At 39.3% G+C, this 14,630-nt stretch overlaps 5 protein-coding genes across 9 annotated transcripts in view; 3 read left to right on the plus strand and 2 right to left on the minus strand.

Annotated features, from left to right (window-relative positions):
- LOC143369987 (ceramide glucosyltransferase-like) overlaps window positions 1-694 on the plus strand; it is a 29,302-nt gene extending 28,608 nt beyond the window's left edge. For 3 of the 5 annotated variants that reach the window (XM_076814552.1, XM_076814548.1, XM_076814549.1), the window contains one exon: window positions 25-694. The gene's annotated coding sequence lies outside the window, so the exon portion shown is untranslated. The remainder of the gene's footprint in view (window positions 1-24) is intronic. The other 2 variants (XM_076814553.1, XM_076814550.1) reach the window with 1 other exon arrangement.
- Chpf (Chondroitin polymerizing factor) lies at window positions 632-4,418 on the minus strand. The gene is made up of 7 exons (XM_076814543.1): window positions 4,158-4,418; window positions 3,313-4,069; window positions 2,939-3,246; window positions 2,279-2,869; window positions 1,458-1,733; window positions 1,213-1,396; window positions 632-1,144 (listed from the first exon to the last, which is right to left on the minus strand). The coding sequence occupies exons 2-7, from the start codon at window positions 3,956-3,958 to the stop codon at window positions 831-833; spliced, it is 2,319 nt and encodes a 772-aa protein (XP_076670658.1). The 5' UTR covers window positions 3,959-4,069; window positions 4,158-4,418; the 3' UTR covers window positions 632-830.
- A 728-nt stretch (window positions 4,419-5,146) lies between these two features.
- Ecsit (evolutionarily conserved signaling intermediate in Toll pathway, mitochondrial) lies at window positions 5,147-7,383 on the plus strand. The gene is made up of 2 exons (XM_076813562.1): window positions 5,147-6,332; window positions 7,037-7,383. Exons 1-2 carry the CDS (start codon window positions 5,456-5,458, stop codon window positions 7,327-7,329), a joined length of 1,170 nt encoding a protein of 389 aa, XP_076669677.1. The 5' UTR covers window positions 5,147-5,455; the 3' UTR covers window positions 7,330-7,383.
- Window positions 7,384-7,530: 147 nt separating this feature from the next.
- LOC143369521 (alanine--glyoxylate aminotransferase 2, mitochondrial) lies at window positions 7,531-11,074 on the plus strand. Its single transcript, XM_076813560.1, has 8 exons — window positions 7,531-7,822; window positions 7,925-8,013; window positions 8,152-8,336; window positions 9,030-9,345; window positions 9,462-9,665; window positions 9,726-10,040; window positions 10,607-10,858; window positions 10,932-11,074. Exons 1-8 carry the CDS (start codon window positions 7,762-7,764, stop codon window positions 11,034-11,036), a joined length of 1,527 nt encoding a protein of 508 aa, XP_076669675.1. The 5' UTR covers window positions 7,531-7,761; the 3' UTR covers window positions 11,037-11,074.
- Window positions 11,044-14,107, minus strand: LOC143369524 (transmembrane protein 64). Its single transcript, XM_076813563.1, has 4 exons — window positions 13,856-14,107; window positions 12,903-13,501; window positions 12,669-12,830; window positions 11,044-12,591 (listed from the first exon to the last, which is right to left on the minus strand). Exons 2-4 carry the CDS (start codon window positions 13,431-13,433, stop codon window positions 12,427-12,429), a joined length of 858 nt encoding a protein of 285 aa, XP_076669678.1. The 5' UTR covers window positions 13,434-13,501; window positions 13,856-14,107; the 3' UTR covers window positions 11,044-12,426.
- Window positions 14,108-14,630: the final 523 nt, after the last annotated feature.

The following is a 14,630-nucleotide window of genomic DNA, read 5'->3' on the forward strand; positions in this document are numbered from 1 at the left end:
ATGATTACGTTCCTGTTAAAACAGTATTTTTCAGAGGCTACGGAAAGATCTTCGAAAGATCGTGTTGCCAAGCAATTGCGCGTTCTCTTTTTGGCGTATCGTTTGCGGTATCGAAGGATTCAGGAAGATGCTATAGAAAAATGTTGATTTCATTTCACGTCGCAGCGGGAAAGTCTGTATAGCGAGTGCGAGATCATGCTCCTCCACGTACTACCTATGTATTGCAGTAAGCTACGCTATATACAAGTACAGAAACCTTTGCCTTTCGAAAGCAGTGAATATATGGAGAAAAAAAGGAGCGCAGGTGGTAATGTAGCGTATGTACATTTACGTATAAGGTATTAGGGATTGTACAATTACTATTGACTAATATTTAGTGTAATTATATGATCTTTACTTTCTTACATCGAAGGTAGAAATCTTGCCAAAATCCTCTACGTACTTCCTAATGGCGAAATTGCATTGTTTTTTTTTTAAATCTCTATTTGATCCTTGGTGGTCTCGGTAAAAATCAAAAAAAGCTTCGATCTTTATATGCCGCACGCGGCACATCCAATTGTTTTCCCTCGCGGTCTCTTTGTAACACAAGGTGTCGTATGTGATGTGTATGCGAAACGATTAAACGACTGTATTACTTACAAAATATTTATTTAAATGAATTGTATAAATTTAATAAAGTATTCATTATAGTATGGATATCGTTATGTACATGCATAGAAAATAGGGTATGCAATATCGAATCTCGTGTCGAACATTTATACATTAACAGCTCATTACTTAACATTACGTAATCTTTAATATTTGGTGGTACCTTTCACTGCGAGCGCAGCTTACGCTGGTAAATTGTTTTTGTAAGTCTGGTAATCCAAGACTAATCTGGCGAGCTGACTGCGCCGACCCAGGTAGAAGTTCTTCGATCGGACACAGGTCTTGTGGATATATTCGTTGTACGTGGCAGAGCAATTGACGTTCTTGTATTTCACTTTAAGGGCCGGCTCTATCGCGCGCAGCATGTGCACGTTACTAAAAGAGACGAACATCTCGAACAACGATGTGACGGGTATGTCTTGAGAGAGCTTCAGGAGAGAGGGAATGTCTCGGTCGGAGCGCGTTATAGGAATGCTAGCTTCGACGGTGCGTCGCACTGAAACATACGTGGAAAAGTACTTGCGGGAATGATTACCTAATGAAAGTGCACAGAGAGCCACGTACTTGCGTTGTAATCCTTCACGTAGAAAGCAATATTATTGTAATTGTATTCGTCGTATCTCCCGTGGTTGCGGTTGATATCTGTCTCGACTTGCTTCGCGTCGTTTATGTGAACTATATCGGGCTGGAATTCCGCGAAAGGAATCGGGCTGAATATTTGATTCTGGCTGATGGTATTCATACGAATCTGGATAATGAAATATCAATTACAAAGTATGTATGTTCCACGCGACAAATAAGAAACGTACTCTGTTTAAATAATCCAATCGAAGCTGTATCCCAGTTTCGACAAAGAGTATCAAGCTTTCAGGGGAGAATTTCCTGATGCATAAGTCTGTAATAGCAATGTTCAGCATTGGATCCAATTCGATGGAGATTACGTTGTTTGGCAGGCGTATGGAGAGCCAAGTGATTTTCAGCTGGTTCTTTTTATACTTCTCCGCCAACATCAGAGCATATTGTTTGATATCGTAGAATACATCCCTCTTGCCTTTTGAAGTGGAGTCGAAGTTGTAGAGAAGAGCCTACGTAAGAGTCGGTATTCAAAGAAACGTACAGGAAGCTTTCTTACAAGGGCAGATCCCGAACCCAAAAATTCTAAAACTTTGTGGATATGTAAGGGATTTTCTTCTGATTACTGTTGCAACTTGGTAACCCGACATACATGAAAATGGTTACTCCTACGAAAAAAACTCATAGGTCCTTTTTTGTAGAGAATTTCCTAAGCTATAAATTGTATAATAACTATTTTTGTCGCAAAGTTGCTAGATAACGAGATATTCGCGAAAAATAGTTGTTTTTTTTTTCAACCCTCTGTAAAATATTTAGCAGCGGTCGATGGGGACTTTTGACATATTGTTTAAAACGACCAAATAAAGGCCCATACCAAAATTTAGCTTGCTGGGAATTATTCCGAATACAGATCTTAATTTCACTGGACTATAGAGTGGATTTGTGCAGAAAAAAATTGCGTTGTAATCAGGAGAAAATCCCCTGCATATCCAGTTTCAGAATTTTTTGAATTTTCGGGTGCGGGATCTTCCCTTGTAGATATAATTGGAGTACCGACCACCATGAGGAAAGTTTTATAATTCTTCTCCATGCAATCTAAAGCGTATTGCTCCAAAAAGCTCAACGCAGCTTCCTTTTTGCTAAAGTCGACGGTCAATATTATATTCACTCTTGTATTCTCCGTTACGTAAGGAACTGGTAAAATCTCAACTTTCCCAAGCGGCTTGCACACTTCGATTCTCTTTCTGACTTCTTTACCAGTAACTACATCGACGAACGCTAAATCCAATATGTAATCCATTCCTCGCGAGGCGTCAAACTTCTCATAGCCGTTCAATAATCTTTTAAATTTTAATTTCTGCTCGGAGCCAGCAATTACTTTGGAAGCTGTCACGTTGATTATCCTTTCAATGTCTAGTTTCATGTCTGTCTTTAATTCCTGCACACTTGAGAAGTCCGTGCTGAAAAATGTATGCGTCTCGTTGAAATACGTCCATCGTAACATGTCGAAGCGTCCAGAGGCTTTGTTCCCTCGTTGGTTGCCAACCGGCCAGGAGACGTTCCCTTCCTGCGGCGGGCCCAAATGTGCCATATCCACGACTGCTTTCCGAATATCAGAAATCTTTTCTTGAATTTTCATCGACTCCATCTGAAATCAGCGAGCAACATTGTCAGACGCATCGTGGACCGCTTTTAAAGCTGTATATAACGAACTCACCGCTGTAAAGTAAGTGTTGAATTTGTAAATAAGAAGGTGATCGTAGATTGGGTAAATCACAAGGGAGTCTGTAAATTCTTCGTTCCTGGCTAGACTCTTAAAGTCCCGTTCGAACAGAAACGTGGGTTTCAACGCGGCAAATGAGAAGCTCTGTCCTTGTATACGATTGGAGCAAGGTGTCGACGAAGAGTGAACGATGCATCGTCCGAGGTTCACGTCGTCCGAGTCGGAATAAGCGTTCCTTACGCACCAGTCTAAATTGTTCTTCAATTCCTGTATTATAGAGTTACTCAAGAGAATCCCCGAGTCTGAAAATGAATAACGAGACGTTAGTTGCAGCAGCTAGATTCTTTGATACGCTCAACTTATTTTACCTAAGGAACAATAACTTGGAATATCTCCGAGAACACCCATGTGAATACTCTGACTTACGCTAATCTTGGCAACAGATTCAACTAATTTTCTAGCATTGACATAGCTCACATCTTTGATCAACAAATAGTAATCATAATTCTCCAAGTAGTTGTCGATTATGTATTTCAGGGTGTGGAATGGCTTTAATATGCTTCTGGTATCCGTGAACCCGACTATGCCAGGGAGAGTGACGTTAGGTTTAGTTCCTTCTGGTATGGAAATAAAGTAGCGTACTTTGTCCACGATGTGAGCAATTGTCTTATTAATCGCTATGTCTCTACTGTGCAAATACTGCTGGCTTGTGATCACGCCAACGAAAAGCTTCTCTCTGATACCAAGTTCTGTGGAATAGTATCTCGGGCGCACCAGAGTTTTCGGAACTTTCTGTGCCTGTTGCGGTTTACTGTTGATGTTTATTTTCGGCTCATACTCGTCCAAGTCTTCTTGGTCATTCGAGTAATGTATTAACTGATCCGCTTTGCTGTCATAATCGTTCGTGCTGATTGGTATTGATATCATACTGAGACTTAGCCCAATGCTCACTCCAATTATCAAGTATATATTTGCCCAACAATGGGACAGAAATATCTTCAGTAGGGGATTCATTCTGACGGAGTATTCAACAATGTTTTAATACTGTTTAATATTTAATATCGTTATAGCTTCTTCTATAAAAAAAAATATACTTCTGTGGCTTTCAATAACCTTTAATACAAGCTGCAAATGCACAAAATCGAAGAACTCTGTTTAAAACCTTCATTTGCTACTTGTCTGATCGTTAACACAGTGAAATGAGAAAACTTACCTCGTGTTGTAATTATTTCTATGTTGAATATTTTGAGTATTATCAAAAGAAATTCCTGCCTCCCAATCCTTAATTACCCTTTTGTCCATCCAAGAATCTTAAATAAATGCTGATTAGTCAATCAATTTCCAGTACTCGATAAGTTCTTTGTTTCGTCATATATACCACTGAGTTCACTGATTCAAAATTGAAACATTTCCACCTCCATAGAAAATATAATACTGTATATAATTTACAACTGTTCTATTTACATCCTCTTTTATAGCAGAGGTTCTCAACAGTGCCTATTGTATTTGCTTAAGGGGGTAGACACGTCACGTGACCTCGCCGATTTGGCAGGTCGGTATTACAGCAGTTTTTTTTTCTGCAAATGGTAATACCGATAGATACGCGGCTGCCTTGTGAACGCGAGAGAGAGCTGTTTGCTACTTGCATATTCTATTTTGAATGTGGAAAGAAATTTTCAGCTGTAGAAAATTCATTGCGGGTACATTTTAATTACTTGAAATGTGCTTATGCTACAATATTCTACGTTGGCAGTAAGAAATCATCCACTATCTCAACTAAATTTGTCACGTGACTTGCTCTGTATTATATGATCTTATATGATCAGATTTTGGGCTGAATAAAGGTTCATTCGAAAGAGAAAGGTTCAATGCAGCCAGCTCTGGTCATCATTTGGGTCACAAAACTCTTTTAGTGACGTTTAGTAACCTACAAATACTTGGAATCTGCGAGTGTATTTTGTCGATTTTTTCTCTACTTTGAATACTCATATTATTAGACATCAACACAATCTCGTTGAACCATGACCAGAGCGGGCTGCATTGAACCTTCCTCTTCCGAATGAGAGACCTCACCCAGCCCAAAATCTGCTCATATAAGGACGATAACTGTATTCTCCCAAACCCACGTTTCGGGCCAGATTGTGTCGGTGTACAGCGCGCTGCATTACCCGTGTCTACCCTTAATTTTCTTACGTCAGAGTCAAACGTGTTCCAATAGAGATGGCACTTGCCATCACTTGCCATGTTTACTCGAAGCACGATCAGTGGCATGTTTTCCGATTAATTTAAGTTTAAATAATTGCCATAACAGAAGATGCATCATAGCGCGATGCTAAATGAAAGACTAATGTGAACAGTTATGGCACAAGTACCATTTCGAGAATGTTAAGTCTCCGTGCTACGTATCGAAGTGTTTATTTAACTCGAAACTCAGAGGTTATACACCCCAAGGATAGTGTATAAATCGCAATGAACTTAAATATAATCGTATGATCTAAAGAGGCAGCTAGTATGAATTTACTAATAAGAACATCTTCCAACTTACTAAAGAAGGCTCCATTACCCAAAGAATGGACAATCACGCCACTACCGGTTGTCAAGTATTTTCATAGAAGTCACGAAGTTTCGAGCGATAAAAAGCATGTTCCTGCCAAATTCGTACACGCGCCGTTCCACGAGATGGAAATGAAGGAGAAGGAAACATTTCTAGACGTTATACGCTTGTACCTCAGAGAAAACACTTTACGAAGGGGACACGTGGAGTTTATTACGATCGCTTTAAAGTACATGGACGAATTCGGCGTGAACAAAGACTTGGAAGTGTACAAGGCCTTACTTGACATATTTCCAAAAGGGCCCTTCATACCAACCAACATTTACCAAGTCATGATGTACCATTATCCGAAGCAGCAGGACACAGCTTTGATGTTACTCATGAAAATGGAAGAGAATCACGTGCAGCCCGACTACGAGATGCAGCAAATGATCATAAACATTTTCGGCGAGAGAAGTTACGCGATGAAAAGGTTGGGCCGGATGATATATTGGTTACCAAAGTTCTCCAGGCTGAATCCTTGGCCAGTTCCGCAGCCCACACCCAAGGACCCGAAAGAACTTGCTTGCTACGCCTTGAGAAAGGTATCCAGCATAGACGCGCAAGCCAAAATTACAGAATATCGAACGAAAGATGTACCAGACTCCATCGAAGATACATGGATTATATCGTCTATGAGCAGATCGCAGCAGGAACTGCTCGCTGTACAGCCGACCGATAAAGCTCTGTTCATAGAAGGGCCGTTTATAATTTGGGTCGCCGATCAATGTCTAGATTATTTTGTATTGAAGGGTGATCCAATAAAGAGAGAGGTCATTTATGATAGTTTCGACGGTGAGGAAACTGAGACTCCTTGTATTTTGTACAGGGCGTATAAAAATTTGCGTTATAAAAATATTCGCAAAAATATCGGATATAAAGTCTCATATTTCGATATTTTTGCGAATTTCGATCTCAAATTTTCAGGAAACATTCATGACATCAAACACTGAAAATAAGAACAAAAAATTATTTATCTTTTTCGCATATTTCGGTATATGCCCCCCCTTAAATGTTTAAAAAGCATTTAAGCTTTCAAAATTTGAGGAAAAAGTTTTTTTTAGTTTTTCGGACTTTTTTCAAAAACCGTTTGTCGCACGAGAAAAAGTAATAGAATATAAAAGATGCTCCTTGTCCGGATCTACAACTTTTGTTTGACATATTTTTTTATTTAATCAATAACTTGGAGGATATTATATAAAATCGACTTCGCGAACTGTTAAATAATTATTTAAATGTTTAAAGGCTCAGGGGCAGCACCTTTTCCCGTTATCCGATCGGGCTCAAACTTTACACGGATTTTTTTTTTTTAATTATTTGGAACTATTCTGGAGGGTGTCCCGGAGAAAATCTTGAAAAAGTTTTTTACCAAGAGTAAATAAGAGCCACCCTATTACACACCCATCCTGCACGGTGGTCGTGACATATAATTTGTATGCACCCTGTATATTGATTGCTCTGTACTTGGTAATCATTAGATTTTGCTGTTTCATTTTCAGATGTTTCTAAGTTGCAAATCCCATTTTGGGAGAAGCTCAACATCGACGTACCTGTTACCATTCACGAACAAGACGACGGCGTGTATTACGCGATGTGCGCCACTGGTACTTCCTCGAAAGACTCCCTGTTGTCTTGGATAAGGTGCCTGCAGAAAATGAATCCTGTTCTAGAACACATACCGATAGTTTTCAAATTGAAATCGTTAGTGGAGGAACCATCATATGTAGAAGGTGGAGATGCAGAGAATGCAGAAGTACCCGAGGACATGAAAGTGTTAAAGGATAAAAATTAGTCTATGCGAGTGAATAATTTAAAGGATATAAATAAAGTTGTTTTTATTATTCGATACAGTTTCGCCTGCTCCAACACCGTGTCGAAGTCCTCCTTCAGAAATAGAATCGGCACGATTATCCGCCGTGAATATTCGATGCGAAACGATAATGCGTATCAATATTCGCCAAGAAGTCCCTTGACTTCCTTTACGTAATTTCAATTCGACGGACGTGCGTTTAAACACGAATACGCTTACCTTTTAAATCCGTGTTACAAAATCGCGTTGTACCTCCAGTGAGTAATCGTGCTGAGAACAATTGAAGCTTTCTTCGGAGCGAGCGTCGCGTAAACAGGGCTCTGAGTATCAAGAATTTCTAATAAAATGGATTACGGAGTTGTATGTTAATCCGTATTTGGAATTTGGTAATTGAAAGCTAGCGTTTCTGGAAGCATGTCGGTAAATAGCTTGGCGAGAATGGGCGCGAATACGTTCCACGTTGTGAAGTCAAAATGTATGTATCTGTTTATTAAATCAAAGCACAGTCGTTTATAGTCATTCATCGGAGATTAATTGAAATTCAGCTTTTAATTAATAAAAGTATATACGATTCTAGGGGTAACTATTCAACGGAGATCTCTTGCGATCGATGCAGTGGCCCTTCTGAAAATGCCTGACTGCAAGCACGTACCTTCTACTTACACAGTAAGATCTTTCATTCATTTACAGAGAGATTGCAAAGAAATCTATACCTACTTACCGGCTGAGCTTTCTCTACTTACGTAATCTCGTGGCTTCCGCTGAAGTCTAATTGTTTGAATTCAAAGTTTCCCTCTGTTTCAGGGCGCGAATTACGAAGACGTGGTAGGAGCATACGGATCGATTGTCTCTCCTTCATTGAAACCATTTTACAAAGAGCCATTGATAATACACGAAGGTCGGGGCCAGTGGCTGTGGGACCATCGTGGGACGCGATATCTGGACATGTTCGGAGGTGTTGCTACTGTCTCCGTCGGTCATTCTCATCCGTGAGTGCATTAGAGAGCAAGCTTAGTAAGGGGGGATCCTATTTTACAGACTAAAAACATAGCAAAATTTAGGATGATTTTTTTAAGAGACTAGCATTTCTATTCATCTGGAATGTGGACCATATTTTTATGCATCCTTCAAGATGTTGTAGTTTTTTTTTATTTATTTTTAATAATAAATATAGGAATTATGCATTACGCCGCGCAAAACTCTCGAGATTGTTGGCGCAAAATTGAATCGCAAAAATTAAAGGCTCAGACCTTTCAGTTTGAAAACTCTCCACACCGCTCAATAATTTTTTTTGTTTTTTTGCTGGTTCATCAATTTCAAGCTACATATGTATAAAATAAAACCCGGTTCATTTTTCTGTTTTGGAGTACCTGGTAGATAAATATCATGCACACTAACGGACGACGAATTTTGCGCGACGTGATGGTCGATCATGCATAACTACTATATTTATGGTTAAAAATTAGTAAAAAAAAATCTACAGTTTTTTCAAAGATGCATCAAAACATAGCCCAAATTTCAAATGAATCGAATCGCTGGATTCTTAAAAAAAAATCCCAAATTTTGTTATGTTTTTAGCCCAAAGAATAGGATTCCCCCTTAACTGGCAGCAGATCGTTACAGACGATCGCTTTTCAAATCAAACTGAAGCATATGGAAATGCAATTATCTCTGTTGCCCAGAAAAATAGTGGCTGCTCTAACCGAACAGGCATCGAAGTTAAACCACGTGTCATCTATCTATATGCAACCCCGGCTACACGAGTACGCGAGCAAGTTGCTCAGCAAGTTCTCCGGGAAGCTGAAGGTAGTCTACTTGACCAATAGCGGGTCGGAGGCGAATGAATTGGCGTTCCTGATGGCCAGGCTTCACACGCGTAGCCACAATATAATATCTTTGAAGAACTGCTATCATGGAGCAACTTACGGGACTTCGGCGTCCACCGCGATGGGCACCTGGACGTACCCATTCGTTGCACGGCCGCCTGGATACGTGCACGTAATGATTCTCCTTCCACCAGATCCTCCGTTGTTGCAATAGAGATATAATTACCACTCCTCTGCTTGTACTAGAGTATTATTAATGATTCCATAGCTAACGGTCGGTCGTTTTAGGCAGCACACCCGGACGTATATGGCGGCGCGTGGGGCGGTTCGAAATGCAGAGATTCCCCTGTACAAGTCTCCAGAAGAGATTGCAGCTGCGACGAGGGAGAATGCATAGCGTCAGAGAGGTACCTTCGTGACTTCAAGGAAGTATTTAGTTTCAGCCTGCCCTGCACGCAGAGCGTAGCCGCGTTCGTTGCCGAAAGTATACAGGTATACACTTTGCGAATTCGTGCCACAGGCTTCCTTTAAGGAGCATTGCGTAATTGACAGGGGGTGGGAGGAGCGGTGCAGTACCCCAAACACTTCCTCAAGAACGTGTACGACTATGTCCATGAGAAGGGCGGGCTGTGCATAGCAGACGAAGTACAGACAGGCTTCGGCAGAACCGGAGAACATTATTGGGGTTTCGAGAGCCACGAGGTGGTGCCTGATATAGTGACCATGGCGAAGGGTATAGGAAATGGATTTCCTCTTGGTGCAGTTGTTACCACCACCGAAATTGCTACCAGCTTGAACACTGCTTTACATTTCAACACCTTTGGAGGCAATCCGCTCGCATGCGCTGTGGGGATAACGGTTCTCCAAGCAAGTATATTTCTCCGACATTGCATATTTACGGGGAAGTGTAGTATTATTAAGGTATTGCTGTGGCGCACCCAGACAGGGGCCAAGGGGCCCTGGCACTCCCCAAAGAAGAGGCTTTATACAGAGAAATTTTTTTTTTTTTAAATTAAGGCCGACTTCAAAAAAATAAAAATGTACTGAAAAGTGAAAAATAAGTACTTTCCTCATTTAATCTATTACAATTTTTTTTATGTCGGCGCCTCATCATTCGCACTGTGTAAATCTGGCGCCGATTTAAAAAAATTGAGAGTCGTAGATTAAATAAGGAAAGTACTTTTCACTTTTCAGTATATTTTTTATTTTTCTTAAGTCGGCTTTCATTTTTTTTTAATTTTTTACTTTTTACAGTTATTTAAGTTGAATAACTACATTTATTTTTAAAAAATATGGGAAGGCCTACAAAAGGAGCTGCTCGTAAAAAAAAGAACCTGAGTGCGCCACTGAGCTATTGAATTATTTCGTTCTTCCTACTTTAAGATTGGATATACGGGGGTACGGGGTTAATACAGAAATACTTATTCTTTTAGATTATAGAGGACGAAAAGCTTCAAGAGAACGCACGCGTAGTTGGTACTCACCTGATCAATCGCTTAAGTACTTTGCTATCAGATTTTCCTGACGTCGTGGGCGACGTTAGAGGGAAGGGACTGATGATCGGAGTCGAATTAATTACAAATTCGAAGGTACAGGGGCCTTTGGAAAGCGAACGCATGCTCGAGATATTCGAAAATATTAAGAACATGGGCGTCCTCCTTGGCAAAGGGGGATTGCATGCAAATGTAAGCCAACCGCTGTTTATAAATATTTATAACGGTTCATTGTTTGGATATTTATAACAGCTGATGTGCATAGGTGCTAAGGGTAAAGCCACCTCTATGCGTGACGAAACAGGATGCAGATTTCACGTTTGCGGTTATTAAAACTGCATTAGAGAGTCACCGGGAGAAATATTGCTAGCCAGGCGTGAGTGTAAGTGGATGCGACCCTTTTATTTGGTACAGTCAATTACGATTTACATAATTTATATTACATTTTGTACAATGCAGTTGTCCCGTTTGCCACTATTACGCTTATATTTAGCATGCAGATCGCGTGACTACAGTATTCTGTACAAGAACTAATCATTCACAATGCAAACACATTTCTGTTCCTGTGTCTCCATGACACTCGTTTGCTTAATTCGGGGAAAGATTATCTTGTATTTTGTAGACTTGGATTTCTCAAACTTCTCGAGGGCTTAGTGCGAGAAATTAAACTTCAAGAGTATAATACAATAACGGTGAAGATTACCATCCTAGCGACGCTATTTTGTCACTATACGAAGAAATTTCTTTACAATCTCGACCATTATAGTTTCAGCCTTCCCGATCAAATGCGTATCGAGATTTCCACCTTCACGCAGATACAATCAACGATTGTGCACGTTTCACGAACATAAATACTATTAACATGCTATATCTTAAGCACGCGAGCTAAAATGTTATCTACGATCACATATGCGTAAAGCGAAGCAATAATTAAATTCGACACTTCTTTCAAACTGAGAAGTCTCAATTTCACATTGCATAGAGATTGTTTCCTTGAGATTACGAGAGCAAATTATCGATTGTATTACCTCGAGGAGAATATTAATACAATTCTGAGAGCTTTCGAAATTCAGTTATTTAACTTTCTGGAAGACTTATTCGTAAATATGTTATACAAAGAAAAATGCAAGAAAAAAATATAAAGCTAAGTAGTTGATAACAACGAATATACATATTAATAAATATAAATGCAGTAAAATTGTTTTGATTGAACGAAGACATAACAACTTCTGGAGGCTTTTAATATTTGGAAACGACATTTGGCACAAAACATATAAACTATTGTTCCCAGAAAAATGTATATAAACGTGAAACCCTATTTGCTTCAATTATTGCCTACAGATCTTCATTACGTTATATTTAATTAAACAGTTATTCACTAATTATTGTTTGTATCACAAAATATTCAGTTCTTTTACAGTAATATTATACGTGGAGGAAATGGCTGTGCAATTGTCTAGTAATTTTTATACTAAATTATATAGCTTCGGAGAATCATTTGAAAAAGTACTAAACCAGAACTATTGTCGTAGAAGCTAAACTGATAAAGTACCCGTTCGTAATTTCTGGTCGAAGAAGTCTTCAATTTGAATAAATATATCGAACTAAAGAATATTTTAACAGGCAAATTATATGCATACGATCGATCGGTAGTAAGTGCATACCAAACCTTGTTTCTTTAGCCACGAACAGCTTGAATAACATTACTAGGTATGAAACATGCAGGTACCCATTGAAGAAGTAAAACTTTCGTACGAGTCCTAGGCAATTAGGGTCGTTAAAACTATTTTAGAGTCCGGTAACGTGTCAAGTAGATAATGAGACGACTCTGCCATCGAGGCGAGATCAGCTTCCAATAATGCCAGCTGAAGTTCTCTTCGTGCCTTCTGTACGACGTACACCATTAACGATATCCCTATTAAAATCTGTAAACAGAGCAATGGTAAATTTCTTATGCTGGAATAAAATTAAAAGCGGAAGATCAGTACGAGCAGAAACTTACCTGGAAACAGAAGACGACGTAGCCAGTTGCTGCCGTTGATCTGTCCTCGAGAACATCTTGCATCGATCGCAAGCTACTACCCAAATAAATATTAATGATTTGAGCAGGCAGTAAGCCCAATGCGCTAGCTACGTGATACTGAATGCCACCCATGTTGCTCACCTAAACATTTGTACATATTATTGTTCTTACTGTACTTCCCGATGTACGAATCAAGTTTAAAACTGAACATACCGCAAAAATAGTGTTTTGCAGACCGAAAGGGATAGGAGTTAATCTCGCGAACAGGACGACTTTGAAAGCTTGTGGCCCAGAAATGACTCTGAGTATCGCTCGCGCGGTGTCGTTTTGCAAAAGTGCTCCTATGGGTAATTTTGATGATAACGCGCTAAGGGTGACGTGTGCTATGGCTATTCCTAGATTGGCAGACAATACTACCATCATGATGCCTCTTAATATACCAAAGAGGTAGCCGCTAGCGATAATGAGGAATAGATAGCCGATTACAATAGGGAACGATACCACTGTGAACAGAGCGATAAATATTACAGTGACGATCCATAAGTTCTGATGCTCGATCCAATATAGCAGAATTTTTATGTAGTCTCTGCAGATGAAGACGATCGCTCCCAGAAGAGCCAGGGTGGCGATCGTTACGACGACGTAGCATATAGAATTTGAGTTTATGCAGTTGCATTGTATCAGTGTGGAGTTTTTAGATGGACGAACGTCAGCTTCCACGTCCTCAATGTTTATTATATCCATGTCCAATGAACTTATCCCTCATTATGTACAAGGAAACAATCGCTTAATTGTCATCCTTCTGCTAAGACCTGTTTAGAAAAAAGTAGACAAGATTATTCAGTTTCGAGTAGATTACTGTCCACTAAAGACGAGTCACGTACTATGGCTGCTGTATACAAGGGAAGGTTAACAGAACTTTGAGCAGATTTAAGTAGAAGGTAACAGAAGTGACATAAAGCTACAATTGTGAACTGCACCAGTCCATAGATTATCTGAAGTAACTTCTATGGGTGGACTTCTTTAAGAGCATGTATAGTACAGGAACGAAGGAAGTGGATTTTACTTGATAGTAAAATAGTGCGTAGTTGCTTTGAATTACCGTAATTAGTAAAGCAAATGGAAGCACGCGAATATGAAGAAATATGCAATAAAACTATTTTTACCTTATGACACTGTCATAATAAAGAATCTCGTAAACTATTGTCTTCTGTTTCTCCATCACCACGATGAGAAAAGAACGTATCAATTCGTGGTCTGCATCTCGACACTGGCATGCATCTTTGCACGGAAGAACGTAAAGCTTCGCAGTAAAAAAGCGCGGATCGTGTAAGCGCGTTAAACGATAAGGAAAATCCGTTTACAATTCCCGTTTGCGTCAAACGGTATAGGTCGGTGTCAAAGTAGAAACATCTCACAGGTTCATCGCTAGATGGCTACGAACGATAGCCAATTCTCGCAAGTTCTAAGCGCAGGCTAGATTTTAGAAACGACCAACCCATCCCCACTTTCAAATATTCCCGCGGTTTGTGGGCGGTTTTTGATCATTTTAAGGAAAAATTTTAAAAAGTTGAAAATAAGTATAATTTAATTATTTATAGGCTGTGGAATAATAAGGTAATTGGGAACTAATTTTTAATGAGGTAAGCAGCTAATTTTTGCACACATATTTTCGAATTGTCAATTTTTAGTTTAAAAGTTATTTCAAACAATTATTTGTTGACATAAACTTAAGAGAACGATTTATTTCATGGACTGATCGGAAATTAGCAGGGCTGGGGAAAATAGATTGTTGAATTAGATAAATAGAAATAAATATCTTTATTTCTTCGAGTGATACAGGATTTCACAAATTATCTTTTCTTTGAAATAGTAGCTATATAAAGAAATAGTATTTTAACTATATATTTTAATACTAACTCATACAAATACTATTGTGAA

Source organism: Andrena cerasifolii, chromosome 6, assembly GCF_050908995.1.
Source record: "Andrena cerasifolii isolate SP2316 chromosome 6, iyAndCera1_principal, whole genome shotgun sequence".
NCBI classification, from domain to species: domain Eukaryota; kingdom Metazoa; phylum Arthropoda; class Insecta; order Hymenoptera; family Andrenidae; genus Andrena; species Andrena cerasifolii.

What these genes read in the sequence shown, in the direction of transcription:
- Ecsit (XM_076813562.1), top strand. Translation starts at nt 5,456, where the DNA reads ATGAATTTACTAATAAGAACATCTTCCAACTTACTAAAGAAGGCTCCA. An exon ending in CATTTATGATAGTTTCGACG is followed by an intron (nt 6,333 to 7,036) that starts GTGAGGAAACTG and finishes TTTCATTTTCAG; the next exon opens with ATGTTTCTAAGTTGCAAATC.
- LOC143369521 (XM_076813560.1), top strand. Translation starts at nt 7,762, where the DNA reads ATGTCGGTAAATAGCTTGGCGAGAATGGGCGCGAATACGTTCCACGTT. An exon ending in GGCCGCCTGGATACGTGCAC is followed by an intron (nt 9,346 to 9,461) that starts GTAATGATTCTC and finishes CGGTCGTTTTAG; the next exon opens with GCAGCACACCCGGACGTATA. An exon ending in TCGTTGCCGAAAGTATACAG is followed by an intron (nt 9,666 to 9,725) that starts GTATACACTTTG and finishes CGTAATTGACAG; the next exon opens with GGGGTGGGAGGAGCGGTGCA.
- LOC143369524 (XM_076813563.1), bottom strand. Translation starts at nt 13,433, where the DNA reads ATGGATATAATAAACATTGAGGACGTGGAAGCTGACGTTCGTCCATCT. An exon ending in TGCAAAACACTATTTTTGCG is followed by an intron (nt 12,831 to 12,902) that starts GTATGTTCAGTT and finishes ACAAATGTTTAG; the next exon opens with GTGAGCAACATGGGTGGCAT. An exon ending in ACGTCGTCTTCTGTTTCCAG is followed by an intron (nt 12,592 to 12,668) that starts GTAAGTTTCTGC and finishes CTCTGTTTACAG; the next exon opens with ATTTTAATAGGGATATCGTT.
- Chpf (XM_076814543.1), bottom strand. Translation starts at nt 3,958, where the DNA reads ATGAATCCCCTACTGAAGATATTTCTGTCCCATTGTTGGGCAAATATA. An exon ending in TCCAAGTTATTGTTCCTTAG is followed by an intron (nt 3,247 to 3,312) that starts GTAAAATAAGTT and finishes ATTCATTTTCAG; the next exon opens with ACTCGGGGATTCTCTTGAGT. An exon ending in CGTGAAGGATTACAACGCAA is followed by an intron (nt 1,145 to 1,212) that starts GTACGTGGCTCT and finishes CGTATGTTTCAG; the next exon opens with TGCGACGCACCGTCGAAGCT.